Source organism: Sus scrofa, chromosome 11, assembly GCF_000003025.6.
Source record: "Sus scrofa isolate TJ Tabasco breed Duroc chromosome 11, Sscrofa11.1, whole genome shotgun sequence".
Taxonomy (NCBI): Eukaryota; Metazoa; Chordata; class Mammalia; order Artiodactyla; family Suidae; genus Sus; species Sus scrofa.
The window spans coordinates 16,967,246-16,990,835 of record NC_010453.5 but is presented as its reverse complement, the minus strand read 5'-3'; the positions used below and the strand labels follow the sequence as shown (position 1 = coordinate 16,990,835).

At 43.5% G+C, this 23,590-nt stretch overlaps 1 protein-coding gene and 1 long non-coding RNA gene across 2 annotated transcripts; one reads left to right on the top strand and one right to left on the bottom strand.

The window, feature by feature from the left end:
• DLEU7 (deleted in lymphocytic leukemia, 7) lies at window positions 227–20,034 on the bottom strand. The gene is made up of 2 exons (XM_005668396.2): window positions 17,821–20,034; window positions 227–1,645 (listed from the first exon to the last, which is right to left on the bottom strand). Exons 1-2 carry the CDS (start codon window positions 18,604–18,606, stop codon window positions 1,442–1,444), a joined length of 990 nt encoding a protein of 329 aa, XP_005668453.2. The 5' UTR covers window positions 18,607–20,034; the 3' UTR covers window positions 227–1,441.
• Window positions 14,835–22,445, top strand: LOC110255809. Its single transcript, XR_002336664.1, has 3 exons — window positions 14,835–17,614; window positions 20,034–20,149; window positions 20,603–22,445. It is a non-coding gene; the product is annotated as an uncharacterized LOC110255809 (long non-coding RNA).

Sequence of the window (23,590 nt, the reverse complement as noted above, 5' to 3'; positions counted from 1 at the left end):
TAAATACACACCTCCCATCTTTCATGCAAAATTCAGTCTCAGAGTTCTTGTTGTGGCGCAACAGGATCAGTGGCATCTCTGGAGTGCACTGGGACGCAGGTTCCATCCCTGGCCTGGCACAGTGGGTTAAGGATCTGGCGTTGCATTGTAGGTTGCAACTGTGGCTTGGATGGGAACTCCATATGCTGTGGGATGACCAAAAAAAAAAAAAAAAAAAAAAAAGGAAAATTCAGTCTCATAAATTTAATCCTCTTCTGTGAAAATGATCAGTTACATCTAAAGAGGAGCAATAAATTTACTTTTTTTATCCTAAGATTGTGGAAGAAAATATGTGTAACCAACTAGGATTAGAATATGTGGGATTAGAAAGGCTTTGATTATTATTAGCACTTAATTTTTAACAGTAGATATAATCTTACCATATAGACACAGTTTATAATTCCTTTAGAAAACATGTGTGTACACTATACCCTTTTTTTCCCCTAAATCTGATGCCATTTCTATTAAAACTTTAAGGGAAAATCAGCCTTTCAATTTACCTTTGGTTCTCAACACAGTCATTGCTAAACAACAGGAAATTTAGTTTTTCTTAAGCATGTGCAGATTGTTGCTGCAAAAAAAAGTCACTCTCTCTCTTCCTGGTTCTAAATGTTTAGGGAAACCTGCCATCATATCCATGCCTTCCTTTTTTTCACAAGAATTTTCTACTTCAGTGGGAGTATTTATAAAGAGTATGAAGAGCTAGATGTTTCCGCATGAGACTTTCATAATACTGTACTTTGTATTTACATATCATATACCTTGGTACTTCATAGCTCATTATCATTTGAAATTTACAAATCAGTATTTGAAAGCACAAGGTTTAGAAGCAGTCTTCTCCTGCCCAACAGCAAGCTCTTGATGCCAGGATTGGAACTCATAATTACTGACACATGTGGTTGTGGTCCTGAAACATCTAAAGAGCATTCTCATAACAAAAAATGAAGGGCTCAGTAAGTAGAACATATCAATTATCAAATAGCCTGTTTATCAAGATAATTTTAAAAACCATGGAGCTTTAATCATACAAATAACTATATTAAACCTCATACTCATACATTAATATGAGGGTAGATTAAGGTGTCATTCAATTAATACTTAACATACAGATTAACAAATGTATATACAGATATAATCTAATCAGTTCCACAAAGTGGAATATATTTCGATCAAAACATCAGCAAATATGTCAACACACTTAAAAATGTAAACTGCTGCTTTAAATTTTTTTCACCAATTTGCTATAACTCCAAAGGGTACAGCTGCCACTGGCTAGACTGCTGTATATGCTATCAAGCCTCTACTTACTACTGGGAATAAAAATATCCATTGTCTAGGAATTGCAGGTACCCAGTGCTCTTAGCAGTGCTAGCTGTGGCTTTAATTCCAGTATCTTGACCACTCATATGTCTGGGAGATTCTGTAAGATCTGTCTCAAGGAAGCACAGGCTACCACATGGACATCCGAAGGAAGACTAGCAAGTGACTGAATCGGCTTCTTGACTATCGTCTTCAAGCACTGGTGGGCAGCATCCAGATCTCTGTCAAACTGCTGTCCCTGTTGTAGAGCCAAATGACTGCAGATGTTTCTAAACTCAACACTGTCCTGAAATGAAGGGCAGACACAAACTAGCAATTAGATAGGCTGTGGAGGACGTTTGTTGTGTTTTGTGTACCCTGTTTCCATTCCCTTCTTTTCTGATGACAGGACCTTGATCTTGTTCTCAAAGAACTGCTTTCCTCCTTTCTTAGCCTATGCAGTTTGACCAAAGCTGACCCCTCTCCACAACTCCGGGGACCAGGCTAGTCAGAGCACATCAGTCCTCAGCCACTTGGATTGGCCCAGGATGGACAGCTTACCTAAGGCAGGTCCATAAGCCACAGTCCCAGGTTATTTGCTAGACCGGGAAAGAGAAGCTCTGCTTAACCGGAGCTCTTGGAAAAAACCCTGCTGCCACAAGGAGAGAATCCAAACAAAAGTGAAGCCAACACACCAAAAAAGTAGAAACAAGAGATTCAGAACAACTGATTCTAATTACATTTTCTGAGCATGTCAATCTAGCTGTACTTGAATAATAAATCCCAGGATTGTTTAGTTATCTGAATTGATAAATATTTCTTTTTACTTAAGCCATTTGGAGTTGGATTTCTCTTCTTTGTTCTCAAAAGAGCTTTGACGAATACACAAGTAGACTCTGTTCCGGTTGTCCCATATTCACTGTCTTCAAGATTCCAGTACAAGATTTGATATTCAAGGAACATGGTCCCGAGAAATTTTCAATGCCAATTTAGAAAGAAGAGTTCACAAGTGGTTCTAAAGAAAACTAATTTAACTTAATTTAATAGATTTTTAATCCAGAAGTGTTTCACATTCTAAAATCCACTTCATGGAAATGGTACACTGAAATTATTTCGCATCAGAGATAATGTTGAATATATTTTTTGATTTAAATACTGTTGATTCACACAACACAGTTTGAACTGCCCAGTTCTACTTACATGCAGGTTTTTCCCAATAAATATGTACTACAGTTCTACGTGATCTACAGTTGATTGAATCCATCGATTTGGAACCATAGATATGGAGGGCCAACTGTAAAGTTATGTGCAGATTTTTGACTGCATGAGGGTCGGCACCCCAACCACTCCCATCCTTCAAGATTCCAAATGTACATGGAATGACATCCCCCAGACTTCTGGTTCTGGCAACTTGGCACATGTAGCTTCCCCATAATTCCCTGCTACTAAATTCTAAATAATATAGAACAAACATCCTTTCTGAACTTGCAAGAAAGTAACAGGAATCTCCAAGGGCCAGGAATAAAAGCAAAGTAGATGACTTTAGCTGCCTGCCAGTACCTATCAAGAAAACAAAGTTAGTCTCTCTTGATCTGGGTTTAGGGTGGAAGGTAAAGTTGTCCCTATGAATGTGCAACTGTGAACCTATACTACACAGTAGTTCAAGTTTGTACCTGTAAATATAGATAGATAGATAGGTAGGTAGATAGATAGATAGATAGATAGATAGATAGATAGATAGATAGATAGATAGACTATTCTTGGTACATTCATGCTAAGAAGTTAACTTAAAAATGGGAACTGGTCTGAAATACACATGGCAAAAGCAAACAAAAGCCTATTCCACAGGAACATGTCCACAAACCATGCTCCACAGTAGTGTTCCCATAAAGCTCTCTCAAAGACAAATTCAGTCTGGATTTTTTTTTTTTCCTTTTAAGGGCTGCACCTGCAGCATATGGAAGTTTCCAGGTTAGGGGTCAATTCATGGCAATGTCAGATCACTAACCCACTGAGCAGGCCAGGGATCAAACCCACATCCTCATGGATACTAGTTTGGTTCATTACTGCTAAGCCACAATGGGAACTCCAGAGTGTACAATTTAAAGTAAAATCCACCATGATATAGTGTATGCAATGGAAGGCAGGATTAAACTCCAAGGATTTCAGATATAAACTACAGAATACATTTATATGATTAAAGATATAAAAGAAGAAACCAGAAAAAAATGTTTTAAGAAAAAGCAGGCTTGAAAAAGAACTCCGTACCACCTCTAGAAATGAAACTGTCTTGAATAATTAAAAACTCGATGGACAGTTTAATACATCTGAACTGAAGATTAGTAAACTGGATGATAATTTTGAGCAAATTACTCAGAATGCAAAATAAAAATTAAAATCATGGGAGATATGAATGAGACGTTAAGTGACATGGATGACAGAATGACAAAGTACAACAAACTCATTGCCAGGACAGACAAGAAGGAGAATGTGAGAGAGGCAGTAGTCAAAGGGAATAATGGGCAAAAATTATCCCAAATTGATTTAAAACGTGAATCCTTAGATTCAGGAAGCAAAACAAGCTTTGAGCAGAAAAAGTTGAATGGGATCCAACTCTAAACGCATTAAAGTAAAACTCCTCTTAAAAGCAACCAGAAAGGGAGTTCTCACTGTGGCACAGTGGGTTAAGAATCCAACTTACAGTGGCTTGGGTCTCTACGCAGGCACAGGTTCAATCCTCACCCTAGAGAACTTCCATATTATATAAAAATAGATGGAGTTCAGTCTGGATGGCCAGACAGACAACCAACCTCTAAGCTACAACTGAAGATAGACTAGACTAGAATAGAATAATATCCCCAAATAACTGTCAAGGTAAATGTCAGTATATTTTCACTTAAAAGCACAAAAGGAATTACCACAAATAGACCTTTACATCAGATCTTCTTAAAGATAAGATTTAGAAAGAGGCAATTCCACTCAGAAAGAGATGTGGGAAGCAACAGTGAACAAGAAACTTAAAAACATGATGTAAATCTAAAGATTTGATTATTCAAAACAAATTATAAGAAGTGCCTTGGCCTTTACAAAAGCAAGATGTTTCTAAAATCTTGAGGAGCGGTAGTAGGATGCAGTGGCATTCGAAGGCATTGTGTTATTCAAGACCAAGGTGGCAAAACTGATACCTTTCAGGCCTGTTAAGTATGCATGTGAGAAATGTAAGGATCATCAGTAAAAGGAGAGAAATAGGAGGCCAAGAGGCTGAGGGCCAGACAGAGCAGAGGTGCTGGGCTGCCCCTTCCAGGACAAAGCAAAGTGCCCTGCACGGCCGCCAGGGTGTCCGCCTTCTCCTTCCTGCTGCCCTCTGGAACCATTAAGAATGTCTGAAGATGAAAGTGTGGGAGGTCCTGCATGTGGGAAACCATCCATGGTCTACAGATTTTTTTTTTTAAGTAGAGAAATGACACATAAAATTTAAAAATCAGTATATCAAAATTGATCCTATCAATAGAAGGCAAAAATAGAGAAATATTCAAACAAAAATCAAGGTGATAGAAAGCACCAAATGAAACACTTTTTGAAATACAGTGGTTGCCAGTTGGATTTTCAAAATCGATATGCTGCTTACAAGCAACACATTTAAAACTAAAAACACCTAAGGACTGAAAGTAAAGGAATACTAATATATATTAAGCAAGGAAAAGCCAAAATAAATCCAGAAAAATCATTATCAAGGATAAAATAAACTGCAGTTAATAAGAAGTGGCGTTCCCTTCATGGTGCAGCAGAAAGGAATCCGACTAGGAACCATGAGGTTGCGGGTTCGATCCCTGGCCTCACTCAGTGGGTTAAAGATCTGGCATTGCCCCGAGCTGTGGTGTAGGGCAGCAGCTACAGCTCCTGTTAGACCCCTAGCCTGGGAACCTCCACATGCCGCAGGTGCGGCCCTAGAAAGACAAAAAAAAAAAAAAATATTCACCAGGAAGATATAACAGTTTTGTACTTGTATGTGTGTGTAATGTAAGTTCAATTTACATTCAATCCACAGACATAAAGACTGATTTTAACCCATCTTTCTCAGGAACCAATCAAACAACAGGCTCATCAGCCTAGAGAGAAAAGATTGAAAATCTTTTCTAATCATGAGCTTGCACTAGAGATAAGCAAATATATACTATTCCCAAGCATCCATGGGATTATGCATGAAAGATAACTTTATTCTAATGCCACAGAGTAAATCTCAACTAATATAAAAGCCTGTATCATTCAAATAACAAAACAAATAAGAAATTAATACTATGGAAGATAACCTTCCCAAAATATCTATGACAAATCTACTTCTAAATAATTCATGGATCAGTGAAAATAATAATTGAAATTTTAAAATGCTCTATACTGAACAATTATGAGGAAACTATACCGCAATTTATGGAATGTAGCTTCAGTGAGAAAGGCATAGACTTACATGCTCCTGTAAGTAAAGAATAACCACTGAAAATCTGTGCACTAAGAATTAAACTCAGTAACTTAGGAAACAAAGAATAGACAATCCAAAAGAAAACAAGAAGAACTAAAGTTGAACCAAAGTTTGATCAGGAACTAGTTTTCTTCCTAATTCTGTGTAGAAAGAGAAATTATCCTTCTCGCTAATAAAAACTCTATCACTTGGGAGAGAAGGACCTGGGTTTCTGGCAAAGTGTTTGTTCGAAAACATCCTCCGAAAAATCAAACAAACATTCAGTTCAGCAAACCACCGCAGCAGGATCCGGTGAAGGCGAACGTGCCCCAGTTCCCCACCTCAAGTATTCAAAGCCTGCCATCCATCTGGGGTTTTTTTCTCTTTAAAGCCTTCTTGCTTGCCTGCCTTTCTGTGTTGCTCCTTTCTGCTCAGAAGGTATCAAGGGGCTACTTAGATAATCTGTCCCTCCGTTTATGGGGTAATCTATATTGCTGGAGCATGTTGCTTGGGAATGAGAAAGAAGGGGAAAGAAATGACTCTGGACTACTTTCCCAAGATCCACATCAAGGGAAATTGTCCGCTTGCTTTATAGAAGTAATCCAACTCTAAGTACAAAGTGGAAGGATCAAAGACAACATGCAAAAGGAAATTTAAAATAGAAGGAACCACTGAAATGTGTGCTGACGTGTGCCTATTAGCCAGTCTGCAAAGGCATTCATCACCCAAAGAAGATTAAAATACCTTTAAAAATATATTTGTGGGCCTAAAAATCTGAAATCAATTTCACATTTACTGTAAAGAATCAAAGAAGGCATCTTTTGGGGAAATTATACATACAATAAAATTCCACTGCAGGGCTGTACTGGTCCCTGAGGCCCTAAGTAAATTTCAGATCTCTGGCGAGCTTTGCAGAGTCTCTTTATTTTACTATTTTAGTACAGTATTTCCATTTAATCCTTTCTCAAATATATTAACAGTCAAAGAAAACAAATTAATAGGAATAGGCTTTCCATGGGACTCTTAAGCCAAAGAAGGGAAAAATAAAACAGGTGGTTGCTTCTCTTCCTTTCTAGAAGGTCTGAAGGCTAACTAGAGATCCAGTAATCATGGCTTCCCACCCAACCTCTACTGCAGAAGGTAGGGGCCACCAGTGACAGCCTTAAGGCAAGAGCATATGAAATAGCTCGTGGGCTTTAGGTAGAAACTCACATGATGAACATTGGTGATGATTTCATTTATGGTGCTTTCCACTCAGTGACAGAGTGTATCCTCCCAACAGCTTTTATTTAGCAAGTCCCAGATGCTTCCAGAAATGATGTCATATCCTACATGGTGCTTTGAGTGCTTTGCCAGAATTAGAACATGATGGTGGCTGAGCAATCTAAAAGCAGGTTTTGGAACTACTAAAGCCTGTGTAATCTCAGACTTTGGGATACGAAGTGTATTGATCTCTATAGCGGTCCAAATCCATGGCCAGCATTTACATTTTAATGTGAGCTGAGATAATCTTCCATGACCCAGCTCATCTACTGGAATCACGGCCTCAGCCTGTTTGCCTCAGTTCGTAAATCAGTTAAATTTATTTCAAACGTGTATCAAATCTCCACTTCATGAAATGACTTCGTTGGATACAAGGCAATAAGACATGGTACCTGATCTCTAAAGAGCTCTTAACTTACTAGGGGAAATGAGACACATACAGTCTATCTCCAAAAGTCCAGTGAAATGTGATGAGGGCTCTGGTAAAAATACAAAAGTCCGATCCTGTAGATGAACAGACATTTATAGATCATCATCTAAGCCCTGCACAGAATCCATGCAGAGCTCGTTTGGATGGGCGAATCCCTGCAATAGCATACCTGAAGTGTGGTTGCCCAAAATTTGCTTGGCTACACTGGAGAAACTCACGTGCATAGGAGGCAGCCCATTAGAAGAGATGGCTCTGGTTTTTAGAACATTTCTGCCTAGTTTTCAGCTGAACTCTGCCCTGCGGTAGGCAGAATAATGGCCTCTCCAAGATGTCCACATCCTGATCCCCAGGGCCTGTGAGTATGTTACCTTACACGGCAAAATGGACTTATAGGTGTTAGTTGGGAGGGGCGTTACAAAGCCCCTGGGAAGAATAACTCAATCCTTCACAAGTGCCAGAATAGCCATTAAAGCCCTGGTTCTGGAGTTCCCGTCGTGGCTCAGTGGAAACGAATGTGACTAGCATCCATGAGGACACAGGTCTGATCCCTGGCCGCACTCAGTGGGTTAAGGATCCAGTGCTGTCGTGAGCTGTGGTCTGTGGTGTAGGTCGCAGATGTGGCTCAGATCCCATGTTGCTGTGACTGCTGGCAGCTGTATCTCTGATTCGACTCTAGCCTGTGAACTTTCATTTGTCTCAGGCACAGCCCTAAAAAGACCAAAAAAAAAAAAAAAAAAAGCCCTGGTTCTGCCTTTTGGGTAGGCCAACTGGGGCCAAACCATTTTATCTATGGAATATTCAGTTTTCTCTTCTGCAGAATGGGAACAGTAAGAAGCTAAATTAGCTGATGAATATGAAAGTTCTTTGTATTCATCAAGCACTCCATCAAACAAGTGATGAATGAAGTGCGCCACAGACAGGAGGTCAGTAAGAAGGAGAAAGAGGAAGGAAGTGGAGAAAAGAAAAGAAAAATACTCTCTACAGAAACTTGTAATCCAATTGGTGAGATAAAACCTATTTAAGGAGTTTCTTTGTGTAACTAAGGAGGACTAAGGATCCAGCATTATCAGTGCGGTGGCTTGGGTCACTGCTGTGGCAAGGGTTGATTCCTGGCCCAGGAACTTCCACATGTCATGAGCATGGCCAAGAAAAAAAAAAAAAAAAAAAAAAAAAAAAAAAAAAGGCCTATTTAAATCCTTCAGTAGAAATGTAACACAGAATGAGAAGAAGCTCAAAAAAGTAGCCAAGTTCACGTTGGATCCAAAAGAAAACTGAAAATTAATCGTGTGGGTGAAGATGTGGAGAAAGTGGGACCCTTGTGCAGAGTTGGTAGCAACGTAAAATAGTGCAGACACTAAGGAAGACAGTATGGAGCTTCCTCATAAAATTAAAACTAGAACTATCATAGAACCCAACACTTCCACTTCTGGCTATATATCCAAAAGAATTGAAAGCAGCATCTCAAAACGGTATCTGCACACCCGCATTCCTAGCAGCAGTATTCCCAGCAGCCGAGAGGTGGAAGCAGCTCCAGTATCCATGGACGAATGAATAGAGAAACAAAATGTGGTCTCTACATGGCAATGGAACTACTCAGCCTCGCAAAGAAAGAAAATTCTAACACATGCTACAACGTTGGTGAACCTTGAGGCCATCATGCTAAATGAAACAGGCCAGTCACAAAAGGACAAAACCTGTTGGATTCCCATTATATGCGGCACCCAGAGTAGGCAGTCTCACAGAAACTGGGGCTGGAGGGAGGAAGGAAATCGGGATTTTGTTCGTTTGTTTAATGGGTATAAGGTTTCCAGATTTGCAAGAGGAAAGCACCACTGAACTATACCCTTAAAATGGTAGATTTTATTTTGTATTTTTTTTACTACAATAAAAGAAAGGGTGGTTGAGACCATCCAATTATTGGCAACCTTTTTTTTTTTGGCTTTTTTAGGGCAGCAGGTGTGGCATATGGCAGTTCCCATGCTAGGGGTCAAATTGGAGCTGCAGCTGCCCACCAGGGCCACAGCAACATGGGATCCACATCTGCGACCTACACCACAGCTCACGGGGACACTGGATCCTTAACCCACTGAGCAAGGTTAGGGATCGAACCTACATCCTCATGGATGCTAGTTGGGTTCATAACCCCTTGAGCCACAACAGGAACTCTTTTTTTTTTTTTTTTTTTTATTGGCAGTCTTTTAGAAGGGATTGGAAATTTGGGTGAGGTATCAGGGATGTGGTATGTAAGAGGGACGTATAGTGTTTGACTCATAAGGAAGAGAAATATCCCTGCGATTAGAGCGAATGATACCAGCAAAGGTCTGGAGTCAAGTAGGGTCTGGGACTAGGAGGAAACCAGTCTGAAAAGAACAGAGTTTCATGTTGCAGATCAGGATAAGCTATTGCAGAAAGCCTTGAATGCTACAGTAAAGTCTGAAACTTCTGAGCACGGGAGGAACATGGCAAACCATGAAGAACACTGGTCTGGCCTATGAGCCTGAGCACCTGCTAAGCACCAGGCTCCAAATGAGGCTCCTTATGCACTTTAGTTTACTCCATTCTCACAACTATCTATGAATGAGATTGAAATGCAGCTTAGAGAGATTAAGTGATGTCCCTAAATCACACAGCAAGTAAGTGGCAGAGCCGGAATTAACCTTTCTTTCAAAACTCAAATATTCATCAAAGACTCGCCCCCAAATCAGAAACTGGGCCAGATGTCAGGATGACACAGAGAGCAGAGCGTGTCATCCAGTGCAGGAGACAGCCTAGCAAACAAGTACAGAGTTGTGAATGCCATACTGGGGTAACCAGGGACCCCGTGGAAGCAAACTGAGAGACACCCAGCTAGCTTTGGGGGTGGGACAAAAATATTTCTTTTTTAGTTGTATCCATGCTATTTTTCTTAAGGTTACTAAGTGTCACAAAGCTAAAATTGGCAATGGCCAAATCCAATGAAGACTGTCCTGTTGGTCCATCCTTCTTCCCTGCAACATACTTGAGAGGGCTTGGTTATCTGGAGGGGATTCAAGGCATGGAACTTTCTCTGCCCTGTGTAAAGTCAACCTGTGCTTAATTAGAGACCTCCTCGTTGGCACTTTTCCCTCCTCTGCTCTGTTCTCTCCTACCCAGTGGAAGGGAGGTCTCTTGTACTTTTCTGCATTATGCATTCTGTTTATTAGGAATGTGCACATCTGGAATCCTTGAACGACTGAAAATGCACCTGCAAAGTTCAAAAAGGGAAGAAAAGTTAAGCCCGATTTTAGCTTCTTATTGAAAATAAACACTCCTGTCAAAAATGAAGGCTTGAAAGCAAAAAGAATCTGGCAGCAGGAGTCAGTTTCAAAGCTTGTTTTCTGAAACCAACACCAATGGATAATAAAATCAAAAATACAGTATGACTTTAGGGGCTCTAAAATGCAGAAAACCTTTAAACAATATACAAAGAAGGTTTGGGGGTTTTCTTCCTAACCACATCACCTTCAAAATCACTACTAGATCTCCACAAACTATACATCAGTTCATATTCCCTTCACCACTGGCTTCCAAATGAGTGGGTTCTTTCCAAGACAATCATGTCTTGAGCTACAGTCTCTTATAACGGTCTCCACAAATGTGTTTCTTCTCATAATTTTCCCCTGTCACTCGCCTCGAAGGCCTAATTTCCTCGACAGACTGTTAACGAGCTCTGCCTCGACTTTCTGTGATGAGGCCTGACCTTAATGAGCTTCGGCCTGGCCCGCAGTCCACTCTCCACGAAAGCTTCCCGGGGCTGGACACGACGAAGAAACACAGACCCCTTCCCGAGACCCAGCGCCATCCTCCACACGGGGCGTGTCCATACAACGGGAGTGTCATTGCCCTGCTTCAGAGGGACGCTGTCAATACCATACTGTCAGGAACCGGATACCACAAACTGCCCCACCTTCACCTCGCTCGTCAACATCTGGCTTCGAAGAGAAATTCGCAGGGCCCAGAGCAGTCACCTGTCGCCCAAACTCACGTTCGATCTCAAAGAGATATGCAACTGCGTATTCATGAAACACCCAGTGAAGAACCGCAGTATCTGCCAGTCACCGTAAAAAGTCTATCATCCACAGGAAATTAAACAGTTTTACTTGCGGCGTACCCAGTGTAAACGCTCACCGGGTTCCTTGTGCGTTTGCTTTGGGTACAGTACCATTTTCATTAGAAAAGTCCAGTGAAAAGCACTTTGTGATGGACACAAGCACTTGATTCAGGTATGTTCACAAGGCAAACCCCAAAATTGTAAAATAAAGCACGAAAGCCTTTCCACTGAGGTGTTAAATACAACCAGTTTTGTGTTAGGACCTTCCTGCAATATCTTTCCCAAAATGTTCATTTCAGAAAGCTCATATGTTCTGATTTTCCTATCATTCACCTTATAAGGAATGAAAAAGCTATCACCAAGCTACTTCGAGAGCAGTCACCAGCCTTTGCCTAATATAAAAGCACAATTTTGTCTCAAATAAAGAGCAATCCCCTGGCACTGGCCGCTAATAATATAACCACGAAAATTTATTTCTTCAGTAGAAAATTAGTAACTTCTAAGGACACAATTCCTAAATTTGCAGAAACTGGCTTCAGTAACCAATGTTCATTTCAAAAGCACCCAGCATCACTGTCTTCGTCTGAGTAACTCAGCACTCACACTTGCGGTCTGCAGAGGGCCTTAGCAGTGACTGCAAAGCCAAAGCCAGTGGTTTTACAACTGCTGCTCTTGCTCTGTAGAATGAGAAAACCAGTGGGGACCATTCACCATGACAGAATTATTGGTACCAGAATTAACTAAGTGAAGTGGGTGAACTCACAGGCAAGTTTTAACTGCGATGGCAGGAAGGTTCTTCTGCCTCCAAAAGCCAGCATCAGCTACAGTTTCCATGAAACTTGCTTCAGAGTAGAACTCTTGGAAACTGCAAATGTTTTTAACTATCAAAGGAAGACAGACCAAACTCAATCAGAGTGACTTCATGATTGGCTTAGGTAATGGTCTCTAGGAGGGTTGATCGTTTTTAGCAGTTTTTAGAATTCTAGACTTCCTTCCTTCTGGTCATCCACACATTTCTCTACTCCCTTTGGGTGGCAAGTATTAAAGCATCTTTGCTAATATTACTAGTTTGACCATGATTTCTTACATTTACCTAGTGCTTTTTTTCACTGTGTAAGGCGAGCATCGTTTAAGGAGACACAAATGACCCAGTGGTGCGGAGTGAATTGTGTTCTGCCAAAATCCCTCTGCTGAAAATCTAAGTTGCAATTTGACTATATTTGAAGACAAGGCTTTTAGAGAGGTAATTAAGGTTAAATTAGGTCATAGAGTGGGGCCCTAATCCTGTAGGATTAATGTCCTTACAAGAATCACTCAGCCATAAAAAAAAAAAAAGAATGGGAGTTCCCGTCATGGCTCAGTGGTTGATGAATCCGACTGGGAACCATGAGGTGGTGGGTTCGATCCCTGGCCTTGCTCAGTGGGCTGGGGATCCGGCGTTGCTGTGACCTGCGGTGTGGGTTGCAGACACAGCTCGGATCCCGCGTTGCTGTGGCTGTGGCGTAGGCCGGTGGCTACAGCTCCAATTAGACCCCTAGCCTGGGAACCTCCATATGCCTCAGGAGTGGCCCAAGAAATGACAAAAAGACAAAAAAAAAAAAAACAAAAAAAAAAGAATGAAATAACGCCATTTTCAGCAACCTAGAAATTATCGTACCAAGTGAAGTAAGTCCGACAGTGAAAGACAAACATTATATGATATCACTTATGTGTGGAATCTTAAAGAAAATGATACAGATGAACTTATTTGCAGAACAGAAACAGACTCACAGACTGAAAAACTTATGGTTACCAAAGAGGACAGGTTGGGAGATGGACCGGGGTCTGGGACTGGCATATGCGCACTGAGGTATATGGAGTGACCGGCCAGAGAACTCTACCCAATATTCTGTGATAATCTATGTGGGAAAATAATCTGAAAACGAATAGATGTGTCTACATGGATAACTGAATCACTTTGTTGTACAGTGGAAATTATCACAACCTTATAAATCAACTACAATAACTTTAACAAATGCACAGAGGAAAGGCCATGTGAGGACACAGTGAGAAGGTGGCAGCCTACAAGCCAAGAAGCGAGCCCTTCCCAGAGGCCACATTTGCTCTTGGACTTCCCGGCCTCCAGAACAGTGAGAAAATAACTGTCTGTAGTTTATGCCACCCGGTCTGTGGCATGTTGTTACGGCAACCCAAGCTGACTAAGATGCTCAGTCTACAACGTGACTGTTGTAGCCCAGGCAGCGTGCAGTGCATAGCATGTAGGACTGTAGCCCGTCAACCGTGCACCCTCATGTACTTTATTTCCGTGTGTTGTTCATAACACCCCCAGGAGCCAGCACTGTGATTGGCAGAGTTAGACAAAACCATATTTGAATCATGGGCCTCTACGCCCCAGCTGCAGGATCATCCGCAAAGTTCTGTATTCCTCTGAGCTTCAGTTTTCTCTGTAATATAGTTTTATCAAGCTGGTTAACGTCATCATCTCCAGCAAATTTGACAAGACAGTTTTGCTAAGCATTTTCTGTCTACCATGAAAAGATTCATGTCATGGTTTTGTTTGGGCATGAGTATGTTAATCTCTAAATGCTCAAAAGGAATATCAAGTGTTGGTTTCTTTAGAAAAAGGGTGAAATATTATAAAGATATCTGTTATCATTGTGGTGAGGGTTTCTCTGCCTTCATGCCTGAAAATTTCACTTCCTTAAAACAGTGATTTGATCAGCAAGTCACCCAGTGGTCACATCTGTAAGTCAGGCATTGGCCATGGGCTAAAGCTGACCTCTGGAAAGTGGAGGCTTCCTGGAAGTCTCTTTGGGTCATCCTATTCTGTTTTTGTCAACAGTCTCAGAAAAGTAAATACACAGTTCCTGGGTCAGAGCTATCAATATTAGGAATGAAATAGTAATAATAATAGAGGTCAGGAAGGGAGTTCTGTGGCGCGATGGGTTAAGGATCCAGCATTGTTGCTGCAGCCCCTTGGGTCACTGCTGTGGTGGGGATTCAATCCCTGGCCTGGGAACTTCCAAAACAATAATAATAATTATAGTCGATAAGACTATTGAGGATTGAGGCATCAATATGTTAATAATAACAATAATAAAAGTTCAAAGGTATTGGACTTTACCATGAGCAGCCACTAGCTGAGCCTTTATATACTTTATCCCAGTAACCCTTATAGGTTAAATACCACTGTCCCCACTTTACATGTGAGAAGACTGAAGCACAGGAAGGCTTAAAAACTTGCCCAAGAGTCTACGGCAGGAAGTGACAGAGTAAGTTTGAAATGCTCCCTGGGACCTGATCGTTGCCCTGTACTGTGCTGTTCTAGAGAGTCTACCTCCTCTCTGTGGCAAGTAACACGAGGAAAGAGATCTAATGTTGGGGAAGTTTCCACACACTTCCAAGTGACATGCAGGCGTGATCTCCTTTAGCACAAATCCTCCTGAAACCATTCTGGTGTATAAAATCAATCTGCATGTTCTTAATTGAAAAATATAGAGAACACTCATCCAAATCATTTGAATTAACACTAGTAATGATGGTGCCACGTCTGTATAGCCAGCCCCCTGGAGAGACAGACTGCTGTGTCCTTGAGTCTAAGTGCTCCATAATCATTACCCTACAAACCAAATGGAGACACTGCCTTTTCTCCAAAGAGCAAACCAAGCAAAAATTCCAAGATGTTGGCCAAAAGGCAAATCATCCAAAGAACCCTTTCCCTCTTCTCTCCCTTCTGAAAGCACTGGCTGTTCTCAGGAGCCCTGAAACTCATAACTCCCCTGCAGGTGAATAGCAGGCTCCAGGAGCAAGAAAGTGGAGATTCCTGTTCCTCATGAGGACTCTGGATGCCTCTGGAAACACTGGCATCAGTAATCCAGATGTCTACATGTATGCTCTTGAAAGAGAAGCAAGGGACCAGGATTCAGTAGGCCTGGGCAGGTGAAGGAAGATTTGCGCATATTTATGGACTAAGGAATTGGCAGAGGGGAAGCATTAGAAACTACGAGGAGAGAGGAGAGAATGGATAGAAACAAGTCCGAGGACAGGTGAAAGATTTGCTCCAGCCCTGAAGAGGAAGAATTTGTTTGGGGGGTGAAGGGGGTGGCAACCAAACAGTATTTCTTTATCAGACACCAGAGAGAAGATGAGTGGAAATGAAATGTTTTTTAGGTAGAATGGAAGGTATTTGCGTCAGATGGCTTCAGTTTTCTCAGAAAAGGAGTGAAAGGGTTGAGGTTTGGATGAACAAAGTTTGGGGAGAGTGGAAAATGTTTAGGACAAAACGTCAAGTAGAGAGGGTTAAAGGATTACCAAGTAGAAGTGGCAGCTGCATTAACCTCAAGTGGCATGATCTGTAGTCCGGAGCAGAGGGCGTCATTGCTGCTAAGCTGGGTCAGGCCCTCTGACAATGGTCTTCTGACCTGACCTTGCCCTTTGCGATTTATCAGGGTCTTTGCTTCAGTCATTTCAATGGCTCTCTTTTGACTACAAGACAATTCAAGGACTTCAGCTTGACCCACAGGCCTTTTGCCGCCTGACCCCACCTAACTCTCTAGCACCCTTTTGATTTGCCTTCTGCCATAGAGAATTAATTTTAGTTCCCCAAAGCCTCAAGCCCTTTCATTGCTTCTGGACCTTAGATCCCACAGCTCCTCTGAATTGTTTATTTCCCTTTAATGCCTGGAGGTTAAACGTGTTTTTTGTTTTTAAGGTTACCTTCTCCAGGGAGCCTTCCAGGATCGCCTAAGGCAAAACTGATCGCTCAGCCTCTCCTTTTGCCAACCGTCTGTGCGCTATGAGCCTTCCCAACATCACATAGCACTTCATATTTCATCAATTCTCAGATGCCCTTTTCTTCACATTTCAAAAATCTCTGAAGTGAGGATGTATCTTACTCTCAAGAGTATGTAACAGCTTAATTGGCAGTGTTTTTTTAAAAATATCTTGGTGGTACAGAAAAAGGTGCATCTTACACTTGAGAGTATTGGTGAGATGCAGCTTCACTCTTTTGAAAGTAAGTGAAGCAGTGCCTAACATCGAGAGGTGATCTTGTTTCCCTCCCACCATATACATTTAGCGATGTGTGGTTTATCAGTTGGTGGGAAGGGTATGCCACTGGCATCCACTGGTCGAGGCCAGGGCTGGTGCCAGATATCCCGCAGTGCATAGGACAGCCCCTCCCAGCAATCATCCAGTGCCAGATGTCAATAATGTGGAGGCTCATAAACCCCAGACTATTTATTCCAATGTATGATGCTTTATTATATCTGATTTTAAATCAATCTCTTACACTGTATAGTGCAACCTAATATATATCTTTTTTCCCCCCAACCTTGGCTTGTAGAGCAAGATTAGCAACTGTTGAGAAACGCTCTAAGGGGTCTTCATTGCCCCTCCCCCATTAGATTCCCCAGGGAAATGAATGAAGCAATGTTCCAGATGAACACTGGAAGGCCAGAAGGTCTCAAAGAGATTTGTGACCTTAAATCAGTTGGTTAATTGCAAGGCCAAGATGGACTCCCAGAGCCCCAGGTTTCCACCATCCCCCTCAGCCTGGGAGGCAGCTGCTCTGCTCCCGGCCGAAATTGGCCACCACAGCTTGGTACCTTAAGAGGAAACTCTGCCCTACAAATATGAACTGCATGACTTAGCAGGAGTTTAGCCTGAGTATTCACGCTTCAACACCCGGGACCCACCCCACTCTCAGGCTACTTTATGAGAATTTAGGTTGACTCGGTAAGGCCCCTGAGCCCTGTAGGGAATTGGATTTATGCAAAAATAACTGCCATTCATAAGTGTGAAGGAACTTTAAATAAATATAGGTGATTTCATCATACAAAAGTCAGAGGGAACTTAATACGCAAAAAGCTCTGGAGGAACCGTGATGACTGTGGAAAGGGAGTAGGAGGAGCTTCCTCCATCCCTGGAAGCTGCACATGTGTGTAAAGGGCCTTCAGCTGGAGCAGGAAGCTGATTTGCGTGAGAGGGGAACGAGTTCCAGAAGAAGGTTTGGGCCAGCCCTTTCTGCATCTCTGTTCTGCTGCCAGGTGGGCCCCAGGTGGGCGCTGAGTTCCCTGCCCCACGGACAGGCCTAATCCCCAGAGTGTCACCTCCCTCCTTTCCACTCCGGAGGGGAAAGTCGCGGGGGGGGGGTCGCGGGGGGAGCTCGACTTTGCCTCCTGCCCCTCGGCCCGCTCCCCCACCCCCACCCCACCCCACCCCGCTGGGGCTCGTGCGCCGAGGGAAGCTGAAGGCCAGGCTCACCTTCAGGTGGATGGGGAAGGACCGCTCCTGCTGGAGGGGCGCCAGCAGCGTCTGCTCCACGCTGACCAGCCCCGAGGTCGAGTCCACTACGCGGGCCAGCGCGCAGCGCATCGCCCTCCCGGCCAGGGTGCAGGCAGGCCCACGGCCCCGGGGCAAGGGCAGCAGTTTCCTGCCCCCCTCGGCGCCTCGCATCACTTCTGCCTCGGGGGAACTCGCCTGCGCCCAGGAACCCCCATTCCTGGAGCCCCTGCCCCCGCTCTCCTCCTCGCACCCAGGCCCCGGCCGGGCCAGCGGTGAGCCTGAGCGACAGGCTGGAGCGGTGGACACGCAGTCCAGGTCGTGCGAGCCTTCGGGAGCGCCTGGAGCATCGCCCCAGCCCCACTCTTGCTGCAGCAGCTGCAGGGTGTGCAGAGCTACCATTTGGTGGCTGATGGATGCCGCTAAGGGCGCGGGGCTCGCCATAGCCTCGCCGGCAGCTCGCCGTGCTCCGCGGGCAGGTGCAGCAGCCAGCGAAGGAGGCCGGGGGCGTTTGGGGTCGCCAAGGTCACTTTTCGTAACCCGCCACTCCTCCGCCTCCTTGCCTCTCGGCGTGTGGGGCCAGCCTCGCCTCCTGCCCGCAGTCAGTGACCCTCGCTGGCCCCTACATTCACTGCAAGTGAGAAAGGGCTTTTTCCGGACTCGAGGCTGCCTAAGGCGCTGCTCCCCGTGCCCTTGAAAATCAGCCAAATGCTGAGCTCTGGCTTGTCCTCCTCGCCAGGGCTTTGCTGGGACAACTTGCGGATACATCTATCAGCAGGGATACCCCGCCTCCAGTCTCCTTTGAAGGATGCCTGCCAGGGACTGTTGCTGTCTTGGGGGCTGGGGATTGGGGGGCGGGTGAAAGACCCACCAGGAAACGGAGAGTGTGCAGAGTCAGAAAAGCTCACAAAAGGAAGACTATGCCTGATCCATTCTCCCTCCTGTTCCCAACCCTAGGGGAATTTTCAGGAACTTCGCGGAGTAACGTTCACAGCTCCTGTCCCTGACACAAAAGGAGACTTGTGTATCTTCTCTGCTTTGCTCCAAGCCACATGTGTTGGGAGGGTCTGACTGCCCAGGCGGAAAGCGGAAATCGCAGTGGGGCCCAGCCCACTGCTCCTGAAGGGCTTGGGGAGCAAAGGCCTGGCACTGCCCAGGTGAGGGGCCTAAATGTTTTTTTGTGAAACTCCCGAAGGACTTAAGCAGCAGAGTTTGAAGCTAAATCCCTTTACAAGCCCTGAACCCAGGGACAGCTGTGCAAATAGTTGCTGGTTTTAATTAAACCTAACTTTGCTACTTTCTTGACTTAGGGAAGAGGACTGGCAACTTTATGCTTTGATAGATTGGAAACTGTTGGTGTGTGATTACACTTGAAAAAAACAGACCTTCGAGGGGAATAGTATGGAGGACTAGCCCAGAGCAGCATGGGTTCCACTTTTTTTCCTGCCTGGGAAACCATTTAGATAAGCCCACAACAAAGTAAAGCAGGGGACAGGGGTGCAGACCCATGGCAGAGAAATAGACCCTTTCGGGCCAGAGGATGGATTTCATTCTTCCTTTAGAAGGGAAAGTCGGCCCTTGGTGCTGTGAAGTCAGATGGGGGGGGGCGGCGCTTGCAGGGGAAAGCTACTCCAGTGAGTCCATTAATCTAGAAGTGCAGTCATCAGAGATACGGGGAGGGATTTGGGGTCCTTTAAGGTTTCTTTAACTCTGGGATAATATGACTCAATATAATCCTCCCAGCTCTCCAGTGAAGGTTCCTTCTCTTTCTCAGTGTTTTCTTCGCCTATGAAAACAAATCTGAATGCCAAGGTAAAGAAAACCTTTCTTAAACAAAAACAAGTATGTTCACACTAATTATAACTAAGTAAAAATGCATGTCTGTGCATTGACAGAGAGGAAATTACTTTGGAGGGAAGTAGTTTAATGTTGATTAGATTCTCTTGATGAAGTTACTTCAGTTCATAATGAAAAGGAGAGAAGTTCTTCTTTATGTGTGTATGTGTTTTTTTCATCCTTAACCACTGAAATACCTTAGGTTCAGCAGAGACTGGCTAGGAATAGCAAAAACTAATCCCTAATTTTCACAGAGCATGTCACATCTCCAGGGCTGCTCCCCTTTCCAGATACGCAGGAAATCTTAGAGGGCCAACTCTTCCACTATCAAATGACTGACTGCAAAAGCTTCTTGACAGATGGAATTCCAGCCAGCTGCAGAATGGAAATCACTAGATGCAGGCTGACCTGAGGCCCCACTGTTCTACATACCAGGCTGACTCTGAGAGCCACGAGACCAACTGAACTGCAGGAGGTAAGAGAGAAGGGGGGGGCCAGAAAACCGCGGGGCTTATGGGATGGTACATGAGGCTTCAATGGCTGCCCAGGTTTTCTAGCATCCTTTAGAGAGCACTCGTGCAACTCAAGGCTTTGTCTTGGCCAGGGCAACCTTTTCCTTTTCCATGACCTTGAAATGGCTGATATTCCAAAGCTGGCGATATGAGGCCCTAACTGAGGGGAAGTATCCCTAGGCTACTGAAATGAGTCAGTAGGATGGCAGATCTGCCTTTGATCTAAAATACTTCTAACGTTTATCCTGGGCTACCAGACCAGGTAATGAATTATATACTACCTGCTCACGATACAGACAGTCTGAGGCCACTGGATAATAACAGGCACACTCAATAAAGTTCTGGACACCTGATATTTTTGCCTCACAGTATCTATTTCAATATTTTGTAGAAACCGTATCCTAATTTCCCAATAGGTATTCCTCCTCCTCTTTGCTCAGTGCATGTGATCAGGTGAGATGAACCCGTCCCATGGCAGAAGTGAACCGGAGCATCTTGGCTGAGCCCAATCGCACATCATGTTCCCATTGTGAATGGTCAGGAATGGAGCCATTGACAGGATCATTTATGGTGTTTTCAGCTTAATGTACTGTATGAGAGAAAATAAGGGAACTAGAGGAGAATGTAGCCAAAAGGTGAACTCCCTTTTAATAAAACTTCACATACAATAGTTTAATCAGTAAGAATAGATTATTGTCTCAGATCCTAGTCTTAAGGTAGGATGGCTCCAGGGTTGGTTGATCTTCAGGATATCAGCTCTCCAGAGATGCTCCTCTTTCCAGAAATGGTGAAATCCAACTTCATGAAGCTAACACTCCTGCCGTCAGATGGCTGACTGCAGTGACCCTGTGAGTATACGAAACTAAGACGGTGTAAGTTCTGGAGATTCTGCAGCCGTCTTGTGAGTCTGAAGGGAGAGCCTGCCTATGAATGAGCCACCATGAAGAGAGAAAAGCCAAGAGAGCTATAGAGAGAAACCAGTGGTCTCCCAGCACATCCGAGCCCCACATTGAGCAGCATAAGAAGACAGCCCCATCACTGAGCTTTTCAGTTATACAAACCACCAAAATCTCTTTTTGTTTGTGTTTGTACTTGACATTGAATTTATAGCCTCTTGCAGCAGAAAGGTGCAATTTCAGCAAACTGTTTGGCATACGTTGTAGCATAGATAAGTTAATGAAGTGACCTATGATCTAGTGCCCCCGCCCCAGGCAAAATACTGCTAAAAAGGGACCGCTAATAAAGGTCCCTTCACACATGTCCAGCATTGCTTCTGTCATTACCTCATCTTTCTACTACCTCTGCAGTCATGGGAAAAGATCTTCGAGCCCCTCTGGCCTTTCCTTTCCTGACGGGAGCATTAGAAAATGACTGGAGACATTCATGACTCTAGGTGATATGGGATGGAAAAAGGAAGAGTCTAGGAAAGGCAGGGAAGTGAGAAGCAGTTTTCTGCCTGTGAATAGACACGGTAAGGTGTTGTTAAATAAACAAGTATTCTGGAACATCTATTAATCCCAAGGGTCTTTTCCCACATGAGCAAAAGAGATGAGCCCCTGTGTGGAATCACAAAGAAGCCAGGCACAGTGGAAGAGAAGGGAGCTGGAAGAAGGGGCAGCTGTGTGGAGCCTTTCTCAAAGGCCTTGGCAGAGCCCAGATACATTTGAGCCCTCCTTATATACTTTGGCAGTTTTCTCCAGAAGGGATCCAAGAAAATTCCAGAAATGGAGCTGTTAACCTTCAACACACCCTGGTGAAGTTCATAGGTGGGGGTAAAACAAAACATGTCCAAAGAGACCAAAGAGTTATTATTCTTGAATGAAAATTATGACTGAGGAGAAACAGATGCTGAAGAGATATACCAAGATATGAAAATGTGCTGTAAAAGAAGACAATGGAACTAGGGGAAAATGGAAGCCCAAAGAAGAAAAAGCAAAAAAGATCAAATTCCCTTTTTAAACACACAATTGTAATGTTTGAGTGTGCCAAGTCATAAAAATGCACATGCAATTCTAACTCTGGCCTAAACATTTGACTTTCAGAGAAAAAAAAAAAAATTGCAATCCTGCCACGAAACCTCTCAATTGCCAAAAACAATTGTTTACATAGGGCAGTGTGTTTTGAGGACATCACATATGTGGTGCCTGCCCAGACCCTGTTAAGCTGGTAAGGCTAAGTGAAGCTTGGTAACACTAAGTGGAGACAAGAAAGGAAGTCTAGTAAAGAGAGAGGAGGGAGTTCCCATTGTGGCTCAGTGGTTAACGAATCCGACTAGGAACCATAAGGTTGCAGGTTCGGTCCCTGCCCTTGCTCAGTGGGTTAAGGATCTGGCGTTGCCGTGAGCTGTGGTGTAGGTTGCAGACGTGGCTCGGATCCTGCGTTGCTGTGGCTCTGGCGTAGGCGGGTGGCTACAGCTCTGATTGGACCCCCAGCCTGGGAACCTCCATATGCCATGGGAGCAGCCCAAAGAAATAGCAAAAAAGACACACACACACACACACACACAGAGAGAGAGAGAGAGAGAGAGAGAGGAGAGAGAAGTTTAAAGTGTTGAACCCCACCTCCTTGTGCTGACATCATCTGAGGTACAGTTCTCCTCCTTAGTACAAAATGCGATTCTTTCTGGACATACACATCATTTGACTTGGTTCTGTCTCAGTAAGAAGTTTATTTCCAGGAAGAATTCTTGATGTTGGCAAAAAAAAGAAAAAAAATGGATTTTGAAAGAGTAGATATAGTTTTTCCTAATTCTTGTAGCTTTGGTGGATGATGTCATGCTTAAGAGGAAGAGACCGGCCATGGATTTTCATGCTGCCTACACATGACTTCAACAAGGCAGCCTTGCTGCGTTTCCTCTTCATTTCTGGTTACAAGATGTAACCCCTGAAGAACATCCTTTACCCTGGTGGGAAAAGTTTAAAAGCTGCTTGAGTTCCTGAACTATTATATGTTAAAATATACGAACTATTATATATATGTTAACTATTACGTGTATGAATATGACGTAGTATTGAAATCAGGGGAGAAGAGAGCAATAGGAAAAGAAACAGAGAAGGGATAAGTGTGGTGTTTAAAGTCACCTATATTCCAGGTTCTTTCGTCTTAGTGGGGAAAAAAAATGTGACCATCCTGTCTCTCTTCAGCATCAGTCTGCATTTTCAAGCTCCGATCGGTACCCTTTTACGGTTAAGGGGGGAAAATGCTTGACTTGAATTGATATAGTTTTAAAAATGTAATCTTTCCTATCCATTTCCTTACATTCATCTTCGCTCCTTTACGCACTTTTTTTTTTTTTTCCTAAAAAGGTATGTGCTCTTGTTCTCCCGTGTCTTTTCTGTCAGACTTTATGGTTGAGCAGACTTTGGGGTTTTAGTCACCCTCCCCTTTCTGCCTCTCCCCCTTCT